Consider the following 23708-nt stretch of genomic DNA (forward strand, 5'->3'; position numbering starts at 1 on the left):
GCTGGCTAAGGACATTTTCTGACATTAATTTTTCTTTTTTTTAAAAAAGACAGCAGGTAATTATGAAATGGTAATTAGAGAAAGAAACAAGAAAGATTTTGAATACATCAGCACTAAGACTTGAATAACTTTACCCCTATATCTATGCATTTTATGCTTGAATACTAACATAAAATGTAATCCTTTTATTTATGCAATCTCTTTATGCTGCTTCTTTCTAATACTGAGAAAAATGGGTATTTAGCTTGTATTTGAAGATTCTGAGTGAAGACATGCAGAAATCTCTTTTCCACATGTTAGTTCTTCATTTTGGTATGTTGAGTTAGTGAACATTATTTATTTATGTGTATTACTTTTCAAATCTGTTTCATGTGTGAGAGGCAATTTAGCTAGAAATGCTGGAAATAAAATGGTTTGAGTTTAATTTTAATTACATTTATATTAATTTATCACTTGCTTTATTCAGAAGTCAGAGAACAGGGTTTTCCATTCTTTCAGTCATTGAGAGAAAGTGTCATATAATTTTATTGAATTTTACATACAGCAAAGCTACGTCCTTATAGCTAATGGTTAAAACAATGGAATTTTAATAGGATGGTTATTGCTTCATTATTGAACGAGCAAATAAAAAAGCAAAACCCAAAACCCCATCATGTTTTCTTAGTGTCACATGAGTCTGGTTGTATCAGAAAGCAAAGTTTTGTAAATTCATAAGAGGAGCCAGAAGTTTGAAGCTATAAAAGAAAATCAAAATTTCAAATGAAACAGACTTCAGCCAACATTATAGGTTTGGGTTGTTATCTTGCCTCTGTCTCCTCTTTACCCTAATAATTTCGCCTTCCTCTCTTTACCTTTTCATTAGTAGGTACTTTTCACTCTATTTCATGTTATGTATCCTCTTTTGACTTATGATTTCCCCACATCTGATTCCATTGTTCTATGTATTTTAAAATGATGTTGCAAAAATATTGGTCTTGAGTTTTTGCGACTGACACTTCAGTTCCTCTGCTGCGTCATATTAAAAAAAAAAAAAAAAAGAAAAAGAAAGAAAAAAAGATAAAGAAACAAAAACCCAGTAATGTGCATTGGGAATGGCAACCAACAGTTAGATCAGAGAAAGAACACAACATTCTTCCCAGTGTGTTGCTTAGGTCCAAAATATATGAGGTTGTTATCTTGATAGTACTGAAAATTTTGTGAGCGGATTGAAATGGTGAAGTAGAAAATTTTATGTCATTAGGAGGGTCCAGAGGTCTGGTAAGAAATCTGGCTTAGTCAGTATATTTTGGAAGAATAGTTAAGCATTTCAGGTGTTTTGGGGTTTTTTGTTGTGGTGTTTTTTGTTGTTTTTTTTTTTTTTTTTTTTTTTTGCAATGGCATTTTAAGTATTTTTTCTCCTGTTACAATTATCCCTTCCTTATAATTTTGTAAAGGAATAAAGCTACTTTTCAGTAAAAACCTAAGGACTGTTGAGCTGTCCAAGCAGAATATTATATTGGAAATGTTATAATTAATTTAAAAATTATGCTTTTAATTGCACTGGTTTTAATTTTCCAAATTTATGTTATGCCATATATAATTAGTAGATTTTTATAGTTTCATTAAGTTTCTAAAAACATCTAACTCTTTTTTAGTCCTAGGATTTTTAGTACTTCAAATTAACATAAAAGGTAAAATGAGACACTTCTTCAGTGTCCAGATATCAGGATGGATTTGTCTTTGTGTACTTGGATGACTTTGGTAGGCATTTTTATTCACTTTGAGCTAGATTATGTTGAAGTTGTGTAAGGTATCTGATAGATAGGAATTAAAGGAATTGTGGAGTTTTATGAGTTTCTCTTGCTGCTATCTTTATTCATCAACACCTATATCCATCTTACATTTTAAGTCCCTGAAAATTTCCCATTCCTCTAATAAGCTCAGGACAACTTGTTAGAAATTTCCATTTAAATGATTTGAGCAGAGTGTGCTCTTGCCTTGAAACTGTCCATCATAAATTCCTGTTCCAACAAGATCCTGTAAACAAACAATTCTCACTAATGAATTTCATGGTAAAAATAGACACTTGGGTTATAAAGAACAGTCTTTTGCTTCAGCGTAAATTGAATCTGCCTGAGGATTAGATAATGGTTCAACTTTCTGGTTCATCTGTTCCATGACTTCTCAAGTCTTTCACAATGTGTGTGAGACTCCCACCTCCAGAGTGCCACCCACTCCTGCTAACTCTGCTTTTGTTCTGGGATGCCATCTGTCAGATCCCAGCTAATAAGGATATAAAAGTCACCTTGTCCATGGCTGTAGACTTAGGGAGCGATGGATTTGTTTTGTTTGGCTTAAAGAAGAGGTTAAACGTGTGGGAAGTGAGTTGTATTTTATACTCTAATCCATGACTGCTCTGCCTCCTCTTCCCTTTCAAATGTTGGGTTATAGAATGTTGAGAAGTCTAAATTCCAGGGATGACTCTAACAATTTAGTATACTTCACAGTCCTTGAGAACTGTTTTATAGTCTAGCTCTCTGAAGCAAATGGTACTCCCAGGCATGAAAGTCAGAAAAAGGAGAATTCTTTATATTGTCTCAATACGCCCATGAAAGAAATTAACTCTGAAACGGGTGGTAAGGTATTTATGCTGTAAAAACAAAGTAGTCTGGAAATTCCTTTCCCATTGCTTATAACCACATTATGTTTTGGTTTTTATTTATTTATTTTTTTTATTTTCACATAAAAGTTAGATGTTTTATGAAAAAGAGTTTTAGAATGTATGACCTTATTTTCAGCAGTAATTCATTTCATACCTGAGTGAATTACTCTACTCAAAAAAGCAGCAGGAAACCACAACATTGTGAAATTCAACAGAGTTGGTAATACAGTTAAGGTTTCTCCTGTGACAAGGCCATGTTATTTTTCAGACTGTAACTATCCCACTATATATGCATTAATCCCTAGAACACACTCAGCTGAAGTACTGAGAACATAATCGAGGACTTTGGTTTCCCCCATTCTTTGGTTGGTTTGAAGCAAGTTAGAGACACCTAAAAAGTGTGTCAGGCAAGATGGAGTCCTGCATACCTTGGGGTTTTTTCAAAGGAGTGGTATGAGGTCTTCTCTGTGGTTTTAATTCTCACTACCAACACCAATTTCACTACCAACACACACTTTAGCTCCTTCCATTTTGTTGCGTGTCCTCTTGCTGCACCTGAGCAAAGGAAGAAGAAAATAGGTCTGGCTGCTGAGTTCTCTGGTGCCAGAGCTGGGCTGGTTTTGGTTTTGTTAACTATAACGAAGGAGGGGTTCCATCCTTCATGGGAAGTGAGGAAAAAATAGGGCAAGCAATTTTTTCATCAGACATGCAGAAATCATGAAATGTCTGTGTTTCTTGTTTAGTTTCCTGGTTTCTGCAGTGAGTGAAAATAGGGTGCTGCATGAATTTCCTAATGGTGGGTCACCTCCTGAGCAGTTCTCTCCTATAAGAGTAATGTTCTAGGGGTGCCAAGCTGAAGTAAGTGCTTGTTTAGTGAAATCTATGTGGTTTTTTTATATTCTTACAATTTTGGAAAAAAAAATTAAATGTTTTCATACAATAATGTAAGGTACAAAACTGAATTCAGTGTCTATTTAAAATCTGCAGGCTATTGGTATGTATATATATTACGTGAATGTCTGTAAATCAGTTACATAAACTCAACAAAATATTTCTCAAGCAAAATTTTCAGTCTGGGATATTGTATTTAGAGTTAAGACTTGTGAGTGAGTAACTTTAAGCTCTGGAGTTCTCATAGTTAGTCAGTTATGCAAGTTAATCGATCAGTGGTACACTTTCTTTTTTTTTTTAATTTGGAACACATTCTCTAACATATATGCTTTCATTCCAGGCATTTCAAGAAGATCTGGAACAGGAGCAAGTCAAGGTGAATTCCCTAACCCATATGGTAGTGGTGGTGGATGAAAACAGCGGCGACAGAGCTACTGCTGCACTGGAAGAGCAGCTTCAGGTAATGACTGAATGGCAATGTCAATCTCAAAAGATTGAAATAGGAAATTTTTTAAATAGGCAACACCAGACAGTGAATTGTGTACAGGATCATAATTTGTAGAAGAACAATGGTTATCAAGAAATATTAAGATTATTCTGTATTTTTCAAAAGCACTTTGGGGGAGAAAGTCGTAATTTATTTCCCATTATTTTCTCATGGCCATGTTTCTTAGGAAACGAAGGGAACTATCACTTAATTGTATTTTCTAAATATAATCACCTGAGTATCTTTAAAAGAATGACACATTGGAGATACATTTGTGACAGAACTAGCAGCCAAGATATTCTAAATGTTTTTTCAAATATTAACTTGCTCATAGTAAAAATTCACTATAAAAGTTGCTATTGCTGTATTATTTATATTCCAATGCTCTTACTATAACTTCTGAATGAAATTGGATAAACAAAAGTTGATAATTAATGTTGAGATATATTGAAGGAAGGTTCTCTTGTGTTGGTAGTCAGCTCTCCAGGCACACAGCTCAGAGAAGATCACAATATTACAGCCAAGATTCCTTCTATTTTTCTCTTTCAGAGACGAGAAAGTGATTTTCTTTCATTTTGCTTTTTTACCTAAAAAATAAGAATTTGTGGGCTCTAAATCATTAACACCCAAGGTCTCTCTAGATAAGCAATCAATACATTCAGCTAGAAGGTATAGCTGTAGCACAGACAGATTCCTGTGTGCTGTTCTGAATGTAGCTAATTTGGGTACCAATACCAGTTAATTAGTAATTGGTTTGGAATTTAGAATAGGTTTGGCTGAGATGCTGAGCACTGCCACTTCAAACGTAGTTCTCAGTTTTCTCTACTGCAGCTACTTAGTCACTCAAGGAGCACAACCCAGCCAAGATAACAATGCAGCCTCTACTGATCCATAATTATTAATTCCTTTTGACTTCATGTTAAGTGTCAGAACTGTGGTGAGCCTGCTCAAAATAGTCTTAACCTTCCAGAATTTCTTACCAGCCAGCTCCTTGGAGCAGTTCAGTGGAATAAAACAGATCCCTAGCAAGAACATGCTTCCAAAAGCTACACTAAACTTATAAAATATCTTGAATGGAAGAAGAGAGAGAATAATTAGTAGTATTTGACATTTACAGCACTTCATGAATTAGAAGATGTAGAAATGAGAGCTTTTAATAGTGTGGAAAACAAATTAATCATTGGTGGATTGTAAGACAATTAATCTAATTTCACATTTTCAGAAAGAAGAATTAAGGGAACACCAGGTGACACAACTTCATCCCATATTATTACAGCAGTTGGAAAGGTACCATTAGTATCCTGTGCAACATCTGTGGCTGACCCACATTAGAATAAAGCATGAAATGCAACTCAGACGTTACTGCAATACCTTAAAGAAACATAATGAATAATTAATGTAAATTAAACACAGTGGAAATACACAATTTGTAACTGTACTAATGCAGAAAGCACCAATTATTACTGTCTTGGAAAAAGTACATTCCTTGAAAGATGGTAGAAAGACAATTCCTGAGTCCCCTGACCCTGCAGCACAGGCCACCTCTGAGCAGAGCATGGGGTGGTGTGGAACAATCCATTTGCTCTTCTGTTACGTCCTTTATTTACTATTTCTTGCAGAAGAATCTGAGGGTAAATATAATAATTCCACTGCTCTGGAAGTCAAAGAATATGCATCACTAATACAGATGTTAATAAAACCTAAGTACAGATATTAAGCTATAGAGTTGAGAGATTTAGGGAGGTGTGGAAACTTTCATACTTTAATGCCCAGGAGAACAGAGTTACTATGGCTCACCCGCTCTCCTAGTGAAATGTTACACCTCTTTTTTGTGAACATGAACTGTTTGGATTTTTTTTTTATATATATATCACTTGCAATCTGAATATAAGCGCAGGAGATAAAATGTGTTGACAGGCAGAATCATTAGAGCGTTTGACAAAAAGCACAATGGAGGAAAGTTCCAAGCTTGATTATATATCTGCCAGTCTGACTTCTAAAAGTAGAACAAAACAAGAGCATGAACTGTCAGACAAAAGACCTTAATAAGACTGGCTCACTGAGGTGCTGGTCAGGATCAGATTAGGAAGAAAAGTGAGCAGTTATTTCCATGTAATAGTCAAAGATGCATTTTCCAAGCAGGTGCAATTCAGTTATAGTTTTCTTTTTGAGGTGATGATTCCTGAAATATTTTAATACATATAAATATCTTTTGTATATATTGTGGGGTTTTTTTTGTTTGGTTGGTTGGTTTTTTGTTTGTTTGTTTGTTTTTTTTCAAATGTTTGTATAGGAAAAATTTTTGAAGCCTAAAACGAACTTTTAGAGATTTTAGGTCTCAGGAAGGTTGACAAGAATCTATGATGATTGTAAATTAACTGTGTAGAAGTTTATAAGTCTTATTGTCGGGGCAAAAACATATCTATTTAAGAAGCAATTAATGGTGTAGAAGCCAAAAGTGTTCCCTGAAACAAATTATTAATTGAAAATTTACCCTTGCTTAGAAAACTAAAACTAAACACAGTTTCAGGGCGTTTCTTAGAAACACTTGCCCCCTCAGGTACTTTGAGAGACTACAGCTAGACCTGGTGAGTGTGAATATTAAAACTACTTTTACACTACTTTGCTTACATAACATATCACTGTGTGACATATTGAGAGGCTCTGTTTATGCCTCTACTAAGAACCCACTATTTAGACTTAAAACTCCAGGACCCCAATTAAACTCAATCCACGGATTTACTAAGGCAGCTCTGGAATAAGGCTCAAATCTATATTTAATGCTGCAAAATCAAACCACTTTAGCAGCAAAGCTGTTGCTGTACTCTGATTCCTTTCTACAGGGAAAATGGAGGGAATTATCTCCAGCTCAGAGAAATGGCTGGATAACATACGGAAGCCATGAATGCAGGGAGATTTTTTTTTTCCCCTAATTGTACCCAGCAGACAACAGGTCTCTTAAGGACTCTTGTGAGCTATCTCAAATTTGAGGCTTCCCCAGGCTTCAGGGGTCAGGGTCTGTGCTAGAAAGAAATCTGTATTAAGTGTATCAAATGCTATTTGATGGCTTATTCCCCTGCTGGGAATGTATTTTCCAGCTGAGAGTATATTTTCCAGGATTATATATCCATATTATTCAGGGTACTGTCCTTTGATTGAAGATGATATATGGGTAATTCTTCTAAAAATACATTAAAATAACTGAGGAATGTTAAAGAATGAGTAGAATACTTCAGTTGAATCACTGGACACTTTTGACAGGAAGTTACGTCCTACAGACTTCAGGGGTTTGCAAGACCTGCTTATCACAACAGTTGTATGATATTCCTGGTTGATGCCTGGGAAGTTGAAATCTCCCATAAGGACAAGGGTTACTGATCTAGAAATTTCTCTTAATTCCCCGAAGAATAGTTTACATCCTGAGCAGCCTGGAGTTCTCCATCCCAGATTTCCAGCCATGGGACTCATTACACCAAGTCTCATTAATATCACAGCTGTGGGACCTGACCAGTGCTTCCAGTTCATCCTGTTTGTTTCTCCCACTCCATGTGTTGGTGTATGAAATGTTGAGCATTTCAGAACTGCACACAAAAATTAGTGTTGTTTGGTAGAAATACTGTGAATGGGCTAAATATTCAGCTCCAAAGAATTAATTTTGGATATAGGCAAAAGCATTTTTCCACTTTTTCTCATTATTTTAAAAAATGGAGTTCTACACCTGATTAGGAAAGCATTTATCAAATAAGCTCTGTTAGTTGCAGGCTTAAAGCACATTATTTTGGTCCAGTGTTCCTAAGAGTTATGATTTACTAATTTTCTTCTGTTCTTGTGCTTCTTTACTTTGACATTTTAGCAGACTAAAATATTTCATCTTCTGCTTTTGATAATCATAAGAAATATTCTTTCATGTCCTCTCAGTAGGAAAAAAAATAAAATCTTCTTTTGCATGTAGATTTCTCTAAAAATTCAAGTTAGGGCTGTAAGAAAAGACCTTTTTTTACAGGAGGGCATTTTACTTGTTAGTGTGGATTCAGTCAGTTTCTCTGAATATTTGTTTTCCCAGGTGTTAGGAACACTTGGAGCAGTCTGAGTTTCTGGGCATCATGCAGGCAACTGTTTGATGTGAATAGAGAGTTAAAGTTGAGCACCATGTGATTTAGTATAATAACTACTTTATAAATAACAGTCCTGACATGATATTTCAAACTTGAAACTTCATGTCTTAAACCCATTCAACCAGGTAGTGCATCTTGGTCTCATGGCTGTTATGGCCTCTCGTGAGAAATAACTAGATTTAAGGTAGGTCACAGAATCAGCACTTTTATCAGTGCAGTTACTTGGTGAGTTTGCTTACTTTATTAAAATAAAAGATCTTGTTAAATTATTGAGGGAAAAAAAAAGGTTTTGTAGCTCTGAAATCATATGCTGAAAATGGCATTTTGTATTCACTTTTTTGCTGTGCAAATCAATATATTTCTCACAGTTAATGCAGAGCCAGATGTTTGATCTTGTTCTTTTGAGGTTTTGGTGTTTTCTAGAGGACCAAGCAAAAAATACTTTTGATGGTGTACAACAGTGATAATTGATGGAGATGTTTTTGCTGTTGTTGAGAAAATTATTCTTTTCCATAGTAATCATTAAGAAAAGTCAGATAGCTGCTTGGATGTGAACTATTTAAAAGTTACTCAGATATGAGGATTTTTATAAAATAGCTATGAGGAAATATATGCTTATGATGTTTGAACTAGTAATTAGCAAGGTAAATCTTCAGTTGAAGATTTTCATGGTTTTAGTGTCCCCTAAATGGAAAATTGTATCTGCTGATTTTTTACTGTGACAAAAAACTGTTAAAGCAACATATTCAGATGGCATTCTGAAAATTTATCTTCCATATCCTAGGAAGTGAAACTTAAATTTTTTCTTCCTGGTAGAAAATACAGTTCGAATTTTAATCTTGGTTGTAAGAGTCCACTATTTGGATGCTTTATTTGCTAAAATTAAATTATAATCTCTATCAGAAATACATAAAAACAAAAGATATAGCATCGTATAATATCTCCAGTTATAAAGGACTCGTAAGTGTCATGAAGTAAATAACTAAATATGTACAAATTAAGCAACTATTATCTTTTTGTCAGGATGTTCTTTCAAAGTGGATAAAAAATTAAGAACACAGTAGTATACAGTATCTTTTCAGAAAGAAGGAGTTTTTTTCTTTTAAATTTGGGAGCAGATTAATAATTTGCATTTGGTGTCCAGAGGTAATTAAGTCACTATAAATCATTGCAGTAAAATTTTTCTATCATCAACTAAAATAAGAGGGAATAAAACAAAGTGGTCAGTGTTTTGTGTAATTTAAAAACATACATAGTAGCATATGCAACAAATACCTGGGAAACCTCAATGGGACTTCTGGTGGGGAAATTTATAAGGATGGGTTTTTTCCACTGCAATATTTTAAAAGAGGTAGCAGCTTTTACCAACTGTACTGATGATGCAACTCAAAAGCCAATTTTTTTTTTTTTTTTTTTGGCTTTGGTCATGTCGTTGGCCATCATGTTTATGTTTCAAGTAGTTCTGTTTTGGATGTCTTAAAGTTTTGAAAGAGAGTATTTTTTTGAAAGTATAGTACTAAAGACTAGCTAGAAAACTGTCTGTAGGTTAGTATTTAAATATTTTGTGTTTAGTTCTATTGCTTTCCCTATTCTGTCCATTTTGGTTTTATTTCAGATGGTCCTAAAATGCATTTCAGCGTGATATGCAACATATTTTAAGGGCATATGTCTGAAAAAAAAGTGAATAAGGAAAATTTTTCCATTAAAAATTATTATAGGGTGATAGGGAAAACAGCTTTCCTTGTTTAGGAAGAAAAAAAGTAAAATGCAAAGCTCTCTTTTGTGTTTCTTTCTCTCCAGCACTTTGGAAAAAGGTGGGCAGCCATCTGTAGATGGACAGAAGAACGATGGGTCCTTCTGCAAGATATTCTTCGGAAATGGCAGCATTTTGCAGAAGAGCAGGTGAGCAGCTTTTTAACTTAGGATTGGAATGTTCTTCAAAACATTGTAGGAAATACAATTTTATATAAATATGTATAGGAAAGGCCTGACTGAAGCTTTTTCTCTCCAATTTTATTTCAGTGCCTTTTTGATGCGTGGCTTACTGAGAAAGAGGATGCTGTGAGCAAAATTCATACGACTGGCTTTGGGGATCAGAATGAAATGCTGACCAATCTAAGCAAGTTAGCTGTATGTATTTTTTCGTTCTTCTATTTTATATTCAGCTTCCTTGGCCTGAGTCTGCATGCACATGGCTTTACCACACTCTCAGACCATACAGTTAAACAGAACAACTATTTCATACTTGGGGAATGGGCTTTGCCTAATGTGGATAGAATAGGTTGGTCCATAGCCCTGCAGATAAGGGAACCACTAGATAGAGATGTTTTTCTTGGTTGGATCTTCTGTAAAAAGTTCATGAAATAAAATAGCATTTTGGTGTCTTAGAGATATGTATACTTTTATAGTGAAAGTTTCTTTTTTGATAGGGTTGGTGTATGTATTGTGGGTGAGACTATATATACATATGTGCAAAGGAATATGCATATGAGGAAGTACTTACCCTACACCAAACCCTGTCATCCATTCCTCGAACTTGAAAAAGCTGAAGGCTCAGAAGTTATGAAATGTTGAAATTAGTGTTACTTTACAACTGTACCTCAGCATCAGAAATGCAGTTACATGCACAAAGTACATCCTCCATTTTGTGTTACATTTGCAGCACATCCTCCACCTCACTCTTCAGCAAATTCCCCACTGTGCATGGCCTTTATGGAGGGAATGTGGGTCTGGCTGTGCCTGTAGAGGAGAAAAACCTGTGGCAGCCTAGACTTGCTGATGACTTTACAGCAGTAGGACTTTTGTAAAGAAAACGGTACAGTACGTGCTATTTCTGTATGTTCATCATATAGAATGATGACTCCCCAGCATTTAGGGGAAAGGAAACCGTCATGTCCATGCTTTGGTTAAATTCAGTGAATTATTGCTTGATTAGGAACAAAACTGGTAATCTTTTGTGGCCTCAATATTTCTTTATTAATAATTATTAAGTAATAAATATGCCATATCAATCAACTATATATTGTTCATTAAATATTTTAATGGATATACATATCTTGGTTATATGTATCTAAGGCTCAACTTTACATTTTTAAAAATTAATTAAGGATTTATGTCCTTCCCATCATTCTGTATCAAAAGTAGAAATATTCAGGCTCTGGATCAATAGAAATACAGTGATGTTTCTGAGGTTTGAATAACTGTGATATTTTTAAAATTCAATTTATTTTATCCTCACATATACAAATATATAAAGCTCAAAAAAAAAATGAACTTAAAGACTGATTGTTTAATTCCACTATAGCTGGTCCAGAATTATTGGTAGATGTTCCTTTGAATCATAGAATGACTCAGTAGTTAATTTAAGAACCAAAAGATTGACTTTTAGCATCATCTTGAGACACTAATTATTACACTGCCACATATAGGGTTTTTTCTCCTCTTCCTTCTTTTTCCTTCTGCAACTCTTTAGGCATTAAAAAAATATGCATTTAGAAGAATAGACTTGGATTTTGATTAAAGATTGCTTAGTATTAATTTATTTTTTTTTGTAAAGGACGGAAAATATGTACTTGCCTTCAGTGTATATGCTTCTTGGAAATTCTAGCAATCTAACATGAGCAATCTTGAAGCTGACTTTAAGCCAGGTTTTAACACATAATGGATTAGAGACAACTCAGTCTCTTTAGAGTACAAATTTAGAGTACCTTCATGAAGAAAAATGTATTGCAAGAAATTAAAATTTATTAAAGAATGTGTGCTTTTGGATTTCAGAAAGTTGGTAGAAGACATAGATACAGAGGGTTGAAATGTTTGTCACAAATTGTGAAGTATCAGACTATTAAGGGTTTGCAAGTGTTAAGGATAGGGCCAGTTTGGGTACCTTTCAGAGCTTGGAAATATGATGTTAAGGAAGCACTTCTGTAGTATTTTTGTAAGTTTCATTAATGAACTATTATGAAGTTAAAACTATGTTAAAATTATGCTGCTGGTTTAAGTAATGAAATAATTGTAGTCTTTCAGGAAACTGAGTGAACAACATGAAAGTTATTTTTCCATAGCCCTGAACCTCAACAAGAATCATGTCATGCTTAACAGAAAAGGTGGAGTTTATTAATTGCAATTTACTCTTTTTTACACATGCGTAACTTTGATCTTTTTAGAAACATGATTCATAATACAATAGTTTAGGTATTTAAATATTGGTGCTATGGTAGAAGAAAACTGCCTCTTTAGTGTCTTTAATTTGCAGCAGAATAGTAGCTTTTGCTTTTGGAATTCCCTCTATCAGTTTTTAGACCTAGTAGCGATTGTTTCCAAATTCCAGTGAGTATGTGTTTTCACATTCACACAATGCCAAATTGCTAGAAGTTTTGTGTATTGCAATTTACTATTTTAATTTTGCCTGAACCTTCGGGAATATGTACTGATATATCAGCCACATGGTGTTTTTTTGCAGGGATTAGATTGTCCTCTTGGACAGGCTTTTAAAAATAGAGAAAAATGGGATCATACTGTCCTGACCCTGACATGCACGTTGTGCCTGTCTTTTGGTACATTTTATTTTGACATGTGTTTGAATGTAGTAGAGGAGAAGCTGTCATAAGGGATCACTCTTATAATTAGATCTGAATCGTAAAAGCAAGTCTGTGAGGGAATAAAAATATATCTTTTCACTTAGAATAAAGATGTTTATATTCTTTACATTATGATATCCTGATCCCTCAATTGTCCAGTCATTTCCAGCAAATTAGTTGCTCCTACTACACCTTAAGAATTTTAGGTTTGATATTGTAATATGGCATAAGAGCTTCCAGGCTATGTTTTCTGCCTCCCTTATATGCAGAACTTTGCCAGATTATGGTTGTGTTCTTTATCCAGTCTCTTTAAGTGGAAGGAAATTTCTGAAGGTATTTTATTAAAACATTTAACATTGTGACTGTTGATTTGAAATTCTACTACCCTCCTACGAGACCTTAAGCCTTCTAAAGTGACTGATGTGAAACAGGCCTGTTGAGATACTGTTCACAGTAGGAAAAAAACTTGATTTTGTATCACATTAATGTCCCCAGACTGGAGCCGGCTCCGTTGTGGGCTCTCCACAGGGTGACAATTTCCTTGAGAACACCTCTGCCTGTTCTGGTGTGGGATTCTCCACAGACTCAGTTTATTTCAAAGGGCTTATTCAGTATTTATGTGAAAATTTATCATCTTTGTCATCAGCTCTTTTCTGGGATCTTCCAGAAGAGATTAGAAAAACTGTTTAGTGGGTAGTTGCTCCAGTTCTGAAAATAGTTCCTTAAAACAACTGAGTTTATTGTGGGTTTTTTGTTGTTTGTTTCCTTTTAATTTTCCATCTATTATTTATCCACTGACTCTATAATTCTTGCTTAAGGTGTAGGGTGAAACAGAACATGGACTGAGCTGGAAGATGTGATGCACTGACAATGTAGAACTGAGGTGAAATTTTGGTGCCATGTATGGCACAGGCTTGATAGATTCTTTTCATGTCTTAGGGCTACATCTTGTCACCTGTAAAATGAAATTGTCATACTTATTTTTACTTTTTTTTTTTTTTTTTTGTAAAAATACTGAGACCTATTGCAAAAGTTTACAAGATCTACCTCTATATATTTATACTATACATTCCATTAATATAGAGTTAAATATTTTCCTGCTTCACCTAATTTTTTTTGGTTTTTTTACATATAGAAAAAAAAAGTTATACATTACAGTATTTTTTACTGGAATAAATTTCTTTGCAGCTGAAAACTAACTTTACAGTGGGTGTTGCTGGTTTGACTATTACAGTGAGCAAAGTAATTTTTTGATCTTTAGGGAAAAGAAAATGCAGCTGAAAACTTAAACCCTCCAAAATGGAAGCGGGTCACCAAAAATTAGGAAAATCATTCTATAATGTTCAAATATCAGGGTTTACACTATGTGCTTGACAGAAGTTATGACTGATATATTTGATAATTAATTTCATAAGGCAAACTACCATGCCTTGCCTTCCAAATTGGCAAATTACATATTTTGCAGTTACTATTATTATTTTAGGTCTATTCTTGTACTGGAAAATAAACTCCAGAGCATATTTTTGGTTATTGTGGCACGTTGACAGGTTTTTAATGAAGAAATGTGAAAACAGAATCTCCCAGTATAGTTTTCCAGATTGACTGTAGCTGTCACAAAAGCATATTAAGTTGCAGTGAGCAGCATCATTAAAAGAAAATTTTAGCATCTTTCTTTTTGTAGTGTTTCACTTCCTGCTTGTGCTCCAGGTATTGTTGATGGATGCTGACTCACGGGTGTGTTATACAGCTGTGGTGGGCTGGCTGATTGGAAATCAAATATTGCTCCTCAGGACTAACTAATTTTTCACAGGATACCATTTTTTATTATCCCAGTCAGTGTATGGTGGCTTCCACATGAGCTTTTTCTGATGCTGTAGGCGTAAAAAAAGGTCAAATATAGCAGTGCTTGAAATTTAACATGTTTAACTGGTTTGCATCTACTTTCCACCATCTGTTAGGTCTCCTACTACTCTGAAAAGAGATTCTTTAATATAAAGTTAGACTCTACTTCTCGGGGATAGATAAATTTAAATTTTGATATTAACAGTACCTGCCATTAGTAATTATGATGTTTCAAATTAAATCTGATTACAGGGAGTACTGATTACAAAGACAATGAATCTTTCTTTGGCTGAGTTGTATTTTTAATTACAATTTTGGATTATATAGCTGTAGGAAAGTATATGTAGACTAAATTGTGTTGTCTAACCACTTGTTTGCTTATCCTTCTCATGCCTTGGGGATTAGAATGCAATCCACAGCTGCCTAGAGAGTTTTTGGCCACAGTGAGCAGGATTAGGGTGTAGAGAATGAATGTTTAAGGAATGGAAATCACCAGTTAAGGCTTTAAAAAGTAAACTCAGGTAAGAACTGGAGCTGTGGATGACCTTGGATCTGTGAATAGCCTGTTTCATAGGCAGGTTTGCGTATACAGATCTCAGGAGTTTCAAAGTCCCTTGGTACAGTGTGTTTTTGGTTCTTTGTTTGGTGTTTGTTTATTTGTATGTTTTAATCCTGGTTTGGAATCAAATATTTCTTTTCTAGGAAACTTTTTTTTCAATATGCAATATATAACAAAGTATATTGAAACTTTAAAGAAAGATTATTTTACATGTTTATATAGTTGTTAACATTAGTGCAGTTTTAAGGTTATTCCTATAACATAACTTAGCTTTTTGATTCATGTCATCACCTGAAGCTGTGAGATTTGGAATTGCTCCACCTGCCATATTATGATGCTATGTAAACTGCTGGCAGTTTTTATGGAAACAACATCATGGAGCCCTTACCCATTTTCTGCTCCTTCTGATGTTCTCCTTATGATTCTTCTTCTAAGTTTGTTGATTTTCTTTTTTGTGGGTGTTTTGGTTAGGGCTTTTTTTTTTTTTTTTTGTATGAATGTGTGTTCTTCCTTCTGTTACTTTGTTTAACAGATCCTAAAAGGAGATCTAGAAATGAAAAGGCAAATGATGAGTAAGCTGAAGATGCTCAGCCAAGATCTCCTTGTAGCTGTGAAAAATAAAGCGGTGGCTCAAAAGCTGGAAAGTCGTCTTGAAAATTTTGCCCAGCGCTGGGAAAGCCTCGTGCAGAAGGTGGAGAGCAATTCTAAACAGGTTTGTAAAAAACAGTTTTATCCGTTTGTGACAATCAGATCATTTGACAGCCAAATGTTTGAAGTAGTTGTGGTGCTGTTTGTCATCTTGTTTTAATTTTTCCCCTGCATGCTTGCTTAAGACATATTTTATTTTTAGGACAGCATAATACAACTGTAATATAACTTGTCCAGAATTTTATTTATCTCTTTAGTTTTTAATCTCTCTTTATAGTGTTGATTACTTTCTTGGGTTGTTAACTATGTTTTCAAGGATGATACAAACCATAATGCAAATACCTTTCCAGTTAATTTATTTTTAACCTATAATAACACACTTTTTCATAGCTGTCTCTTTGAAATAGCACATACTCTGAAATCAGTGCAAGAATTGTCTGCTAGTTAAAGTGAAATTATTTTTTTTCAACATTAAAACTTTATAATTGATTGCTGTTTTATTTCTGCATATGATATTCTGATTTGCAGAGAGGCTACAAAAAAGAGAAATTTCTTGGAAAAATAAAGAAATCAATCTATAACTGTAACCCAAGTGCCAATGAGAAAATATAACCTGCTATTATTTTGACCACTTTATTTTAACTGTAATATATTAAAAAGATAAATTGAGGTTTTAAACCAGATAACAAAATTCAGCACTCTGTCGTGGTACCCAAACCCATATCCAATTAGACATCTTGTTAGCATCTTTTTCTTACTGGATTTAAACCCAAACCTGCTCCATTTTTTCCATTCCATTATCTCACTAATACTGGGTTATTTTTTGAGCTGCCATCGCATGACTGGTAAAATGGAAATGAATATTAAGGGGTTTTAATTGACAGCACAGGGCAAAATCTTACAGCAGGTGCATCTGTCCTGTCCATACAGGTCTCTCACAGTTCTGGTCAGTTTGATTTAATTCCCTTGAGCATGCTGCCCTTTTTATTGCTCTCTAGAAATAAATCTATCAAATTATGTTTGAGTAATTAAAGAGAAGCTGCTATACTTCATGTAGTGATCTGAATCCCTCTTAGTAACTTTTCTTTCAACTCATACCTTAATATTTGTTTGCTTTGTGATATTTGAAAAAAACAGCTGAAGTTTGGAAGAATATAAAGTTTGGAAAAATCAGGTTGGAAGAATATAAAGGAAGAAAATGGGGGAAGGGCACAATTTCATTTAGAAAGCAAAAGCATATTGTGAACACAGCATTTAGGAGTCGAAAATAAATTTTAATTACAGCATATTTGCTGTAGAAAAGCTCCTGTTTCAAAGCAGCAGAAAATTCCAGAGATTAATTTTTGAATTTAGGGGTGGCCAGGGTCACATGATTTGAGGAAGTCAGTAAGTCACTCCAATTTTTTCAAATCCTGTTCAGATTGGTGATGGTTCCTAAAGGCAGTTACTAGTTTTGAAAATGGAACTTAGATAACAGGAAATGAAGCGAGCAGTCCTGAGTCTGTCAGCACAGATCAGCACATCTGGGAGGTGCTTTGGACTCCCAAAACAGTGTAACTGTCCTATGACAGCAGAACACTTCAATGGATAACTTTTCCTCCAAGGAGAAGCTGCTCTGCTTGGGGTAGAAGTGATGTGCTGTCATGGAAATGCTGCTTCACATTCTGGAAACATGTCACAGTCAGGCCTGGCTGAAGGACCTGTTCCTAAGGCACTGTTACACTGCTCAGAGGTATCTTCTGTGAAATACTGATGGTGTCCTTGTCACCGTGGGTTTCTGTCTAGGCAGGGCAGATAATTGCAGTGAGGTTTTTACATGTACTCATTGCAGAGCTCATTTATGTGTTTACACCGCAAGAAAAAACTGCAAGGTCTCACTGTGTTCTTTAATCATGAACTGTGGAGGAGGAGACTTTGAAGAGGGTGAAAAAAAGAATATATTCCACTAAAATCTATCAGAAAATGTATGTTTTATTCATCAAGCTTAGATATTGCCTTCAAAATTAACTTTACATGGTTTGGTGGTGGACTTGGCAGAGCTAGGTCAATAGTTAAACTCAATGTTTTTAAATGTCTTTTCCAACCTACAGGATTCGATGATTAATAATTTTCATAAAGCCCTCATAATTGCATTTTTGTCCTTAGTTATTTCCCTTCTTAATAAAGTGTTGCCAAATGATTAACTTGTTAACAAAATAAGAAATTAAATGGAAGAGACAACCTCAGGCTCAGTTCAAAGATGATTCTCCAACTAGACATATAAAGTAGTTATAAATCCCAAAGGAAAAGTGCAGAAAGTAGAGTGTGAACTCTCCCACATTTGGCTGAATTAATTGCTCTTGAATTCAAGCATCTAATCAGAACACATGGCTGGAGCTCCTGCTACAAATGACTGGATGGCAAGGGTGTGTGAGAGAGAGAAATCTAAAAAGCAGTTTGTCCTCATAATGAAAATGTCAGCTTTCCTTCAGTGACCACACAGTGGAATCAAGGACAAGGACAGCTTGCTTAGGCTCGATGTGGAGCTTCCAGAAAGTCTAAACCCAGCTTTACTGAGTTCATTATGCTCCACTAAATTGTACTGAAAATCTTTCCAAACTAAAGAAAACACCATTCCTCATCCAAACTTCCCCACTCACAGAGATAAATTTCATCAAAGAACAGATGACAGCTCCAAAAGTGAGTGTAAAGGAAAATTATGAGTTTATCCGGACAGAGGGCACTTCCAAAGACAGTAATAAATGTTGGCATTAAAGGAAGGCTGCTGTATAAATGAGAAATAAAATGCCATAAAACTACTGAAGTGCTGTGCACACATTGTACATATGTTTGCCTATAGATGATGAAAAAGATTTGAATTTGTCTGCTCGGAAAAGAGATGACTTTTAACATGTTTCGAAGATGGGCTTGATGTGATACTGCTGGCAAGCATTGTATTTTGAAAGTCTTTAAACGTGCAGCCTTATGAGTCACCTTAGCCCTTTCCATATTATTTTCTAGTGAGTAAAAGCCCTAGTCTATATTGTCCCTTCTTAGAATCACATTTGCTATTCAGAGACTGAGAGGGATGTAGAAAATATACAGTTATTATTTGCACTGTCTTTGAATAATACATGAAATGCACTACTTTGGTGATTAAAAGGTGTTTGGACTTTTTTTCTTCTTGTGTGTTTTTTGTTTGTTTGTTTGTTTGGTTGGTTTTTTCTCTTGTTTCATTTTGTGGGGTGTTTTGTTTGGTTTTGGGGGGTTGTTTTTTCTTGTTTTGTTTTTGTTTGGTTGGGACTTTTTGCATTTGGGGTTTTTTGTGGGTTTTTTGGTTTTTTTTTCTCTCTTCTTATTTTTTGTGGGGTTTTTTTGGTTTTTGTTTTTTTTCTTTTAACCAGGTAAAAGCCAATAAAAAAATGGTGCTTTTCCCCCTAATTTTTTGTAAAAGGCTTCTTTTATTTTTTCTAATTCCTAATATTTTTAATGATTGGCCTTTGCACACTAAGGTGTATGCATTTGAAATGTGAACCAGCTTCATCTTGCACAGTAAGGTTGCAATCTACCTTTTAGTCTTACCCTGTCTCTAATTAGAATAATTATGAACTTCAGATTTACTATGTCCATTCTCCTTTTGAAGCACATAGTATTTAACCTCCACTCCTATTGGTTAAGCATGAAAAAGACTTTTTTACTGTTTTCACATCCAAATCATTACCCCCCACAGTGTCATGCCTTGACTGCTCTGAGCAGTGATTGCACTGCCAGCTCTGGAAATGCAGCTCCCTTATCTCCAGCTGAAGCTGCTACTCCTGTAATTGGTATTATGCTGCAGATGATTCCTACAGTGCCCTTGCTGTGGTTTATTCTGTGTTACACCTTCCTCCCTGGAAACTCTGCCCTGGTATTGATTAGCAAATGAAAACATGGCAGGATATGACCCTAGGTGTCTGAAACATCATCCTACCATTGATTTTTGGATAAAAAAAGAGTGTAATAAGAATTTTATGAGAAGAGGAAAGAGAGACAGAGAGACTGTACCCAAAATTATATAATAGGCAAGAAATTCTTTCTGTTCTTATGTATTGCCAGCTCAGGAAGAGATGACATTAGGTTCTATCCTCAAGTGTCATGGAACCCTAGACATCAAAAGCTTTAACTTGCTTTTTCTTCTGCCCTCTAATTAATTAAAATAAAATGGAAAAAGAACTGAATAGAGTTTTATTAAAAAATATATGGAAATTCTGACTTCATATTGTCATGAATTCCATAGGGAAAAAAAATCAAAATTAATATATCTTGTTGAGAGAACTAAAACAAGAATGTTACTACATAACATTTTCATGATTAAAAAGTCAACTGGATGTTTTTCTCTTCCAAAGAATTTTGTAGTTCATGTGTTACCCAAATCCCTGCAGGTCACAAGCAGCTTATTCAATTGACATATTTAATCCATATATGTTTTAAAAAATCTGCTCTGAATATAAATTTTTTAGTCTTCTTAGTGGTTCAGACTCTGCTCTAAAATCTAGACCACTGCCTGTTTCTAGAGGTGGAAGCACAGCATTAGGTTAACTGCTCTATGTAGGAAATGCTGACAATTTATAGTGGTAAAGCACTTCCTACTCATCACCTCCACTGTAGCCTGGACAAAGAGCAGGAAGACTTTTGCATAGAAGACAATGTGAAGAATTCAGCAGAGCTGGCAGGAGTTTGTTGGGGTATTTTTTCAGGTTTCTTGGCTTTACTGATATTACCTGCTGGTAGGAGGCTGCTTGCTAACAGTGTTCCCCTTTCCTTGTCATTCTATTTTTCTTTTTCAATGCAAGACGGCATTTTGGGAAGGTGTTAGACCTGGTTGCCTCTTCATTTTTATAAAAGCACCTATGTCTCAATAAGTAAGCTGGCTCAATTCTCTTACTGAGTTTCTGATGCAAGAAGTAATAGATAATTTATGAATGTGTTTATAATTTCATGGACTTTTAGATACTGGCATTTCTGTTGTTAATTTGGAAACTGTAATTCTTGCATATTAGCAAAAGCAAAGAAGCAGGGCTTTTCAGGTGCACAACTTTTTCTAGTCGTGGTACAAGTTTTTTTTCTTTTATTTTTCATTTCACTGCCCTTAAACTGTGAGGTGGTCATTGGAACTGTAACTAGAGCATTTTGACAAATGAGCCATCATCAGACAGAATCAAAAAAAGAAGTGGCCTATTTCTGAGTTAAGGGATTTAAGAACATCTGCCCACATTTGGGTTGGGAAATGTTATATGCAAAGTATGAACGGGCAGTACATGCACAAGCAGTGTACAAACAAATATTAGCAAAAAATATTTCTCATCATTCTTTTTTTTAATGCAGCTGAGCTATACAAAGGGGTTTTATTCTTATTACTGGAGCAAAGCTTAATGCATTAGATAGGTAGTGTTTACAATGTTACATACCATGGGTATTAGTATCTGGTGTGATCCCTAAATATTTTCCTTTTAATTATGGGATAAAAAGTGATACAAAATTATTTGCCTTCTAGAGCATGTGTTCTAATTGAAGATTTCCAGCCAGAAAATTAACTGCCCTTTAATGCAAGTGTATTATAGTTGATTACATTCTATTTGACAATTTCTATAAATGGTAAGACAAATAATTAGTAATTTAGTGCCATTTTAATGCCTTTATAACCTCTCAAGGAGCAAATTTTCAGACTGGGAGCAGTCTGAAATGAATATTTAGTAATAGTAACATTTTACTGATTTGCTATCATTCAATTCCATTGTAAAATTCCATTAATTTCTTTTCTTCATTCAGCATGGATTACAGGGAGCTGTAAGTTCATTAGAATCCTTCCTGATTTTGATATTGGCTGTTGCAGATATCTTATTCACACAGTGTGAGTCAGATAAAACAATCTAGCTCAAGTTGCACATAATGTTTTTTTCTGAAGGTCAGCCTATGGTCAGATGAGAGCAGTTTCTCATTATTTTCTATTGCTCCTCCAAACAATCTTTACTGAAGTCTTTCAAATAATGTGTGACCTCTGTTTTTGTACTTCTCACAGATTTCGCAGGCTGTCACTACCACTCAGACATCTCTAACACAGACAACTGTAATGGAAACTGTAACTATGGTGACCACAAGAGAGCAAATCCTGGTTAAGCATGCTAAAGAGGAACTCCCACCACCTCCACCCCACAAAAAAAGGCAACTCCTTGTGGATTCAGAAATTAGGAAGAGGTGAGAATCATCAAGAGACAGAGAGAGAATACTGATGGAGTCTGGACAAAAATACAAAAATAGTCATTTGACTGCAATATTTTTCTCTATGCTATTTTGAGCCTAAAATTATATTTCTCTTCTCTATTAGGGTACCAGCTGATTATTATCTTTCTTCACTCAGCATGGGTTATGGATTATATTGTGCTTCTATTACACCTATTTAGCACAGTATAGGATGTTAATGATTGCATCAATACTATTGCATAGTAATTATAGTCAGTTCAAGTCCTTATGTATGGCATTCGTGGGGATCCCACATGACCAGAGTCTTGAAACGTGATGGGCAATTAATTCCATAAATTCTAAAATTTTTGTGCTCTTTAAGAGCTTTATAATAGTTAAATACTATTTATTAATGGAGATATTGCCTTCTTTATGAAGTTTGTTGTATTCTTCTGGTCTCATGGGTCAGGAGTAAAAATAGCAGTTCTGCAGTGGCAGTTAATATTTGGTGAAATATGCATTATTATTACTTTCAGGTTTTTTTCATGTGTAACTCCACTACAAGTGATGAGGGATTTTAAACTGATGCTAAATACTAGTTAAAGTCAGGAGAAAACATTCTGATGCGTTTAAGCAGAATTGGCTCAAGAACTAAGTTTTTAAATGAGACGCTAAGAAGGTAGATTTCAAATATTCATTGTAATGTGTGTTTTGGAGATATTTTTTGATATCCAGATAAACATGAATTCCAAGGTAATAGATCTGAGGACTGAAAAGGATGTGAAACTGCATTCAGTGTCTCATTTCTATAGACAATATCTTTGTTTAGTTCAATGTGTTTACCACAACAGGTATTATCTTTTAAAATAGTGTTTCACTTATTAAGAAGATTGAAATATAGCAGAATAGGAGGATAGGAGAAGTCTGACTTTTTTTTAATTGAAGTCTTATGTTATTGAAATAATAGGTACTTTTTATACTTAGGCACCGTACCTGTCTTTAACCATTCTAAAAGTAATGTTTCTAGTTCAGCATCACTATTTAGGAATGCTCTACATGTGATGTAAGAGTGATTCTCCCCCTTTTTGTTAAATTGAATAACTATGTCTGTGGAAAGTGCATGGTCTAAACAAATTTGTGAGCTAAATTTGAATGAATTTAAACTGTGTCCAAAGTCCTCATTTGGAATCTGTTTTTTCCCATATCCTAGGTTACCATTAAATCATAAGTGAGAGTTATATTTTGCTAATATATTCTCAAGCACTCAAAACGATGCAGAGCAATGACTGTCAACAGAGTTGCAATTCCTGAATTTGTTGAAGGAATTTTTAGATGGCAGTGTTGTTACTTGTCAGGAATTACAAGCCTTAGCACTCCTGTTAATGTTTCACTAGTAATGTGCAAAGGTGTGAAACAGGATCAAGACCCTGTTGGCTTATATATGACTGCAAACCTTTAGTGTAGCATGGCCCCTGTCATGAAAATAGTGATCAATGAAAGTTTCCCCCCAGTTTCAAAATATTCAAATAATTGGTATATTAAAACACTTTATTTTTTTTTTTCCAAACTGAAAGTTTAAGGAATGACCTTACTTTATAAGGAAGCAAAGTGCAAGGCTACTGTTATAAAAGAAAGCATTGTTGTAGTTAGAAAACTAAGTGAAGTAGGCTGATTTTTAAAAACCTATTTTTTTTAATTCTTCAAGAAAATTGTTGCTCTATGCACTATTATGAAACTGGAGACCGATTGG

The 23708-nt window shown here is 34.6% G+C and overlaps 1 protein-coding gene across 10 annotated transcripts in view; it reads left to right on the plus strand.

Annotated features, from left to right (window-relative positions):
* DMD (dystrophin) overlaps nucleotides 1–23708 on the plus strand; it is a gene marked incomplete at its 5' end in the record, with an annotated part of 1168120 nt that overhangs the window by 457454 nt on the left and 686958 nt on the right. For all 10 annotated transcript variants that reach the window (XM_083855614.1, XM_083855615.1, XM_083855618.1 and 7 more), the window contains 5 exons: nucleotides 3873–3992; nucleotides 9935–10036; nucleotides 10157–10264; nucleotides 15645–15824; nucleotides 21798–21973. In XM_083855614.1, the coding sequence (XP_083711740.1) occupies nucleotides 3873–3992; nucleotides 9935–10036; nucleotides 10157–10264; nucleotides 15645–15824; nucleotides 21798–21973 (686 nt within the window). The remainder of the gene's footprint in view (nucleotides 1–3872; nucleotides 3993–9934; nucleotides 10037–10156; nucleotides 10265–15644; nucleotides 15825–21797; nucleotides 21974–23708) is intronic.

This window comes from Zosterops lateralis, assembly GCF_965231275.1.
Source record: "Zosterops lateralis genome assembly, chromosome: 2".
NCBI lineage: Eukaryota > Metazoa > Chordata > Aves > Passeriformes > Zosteropidae > Zosterops > Zosterops lateralis.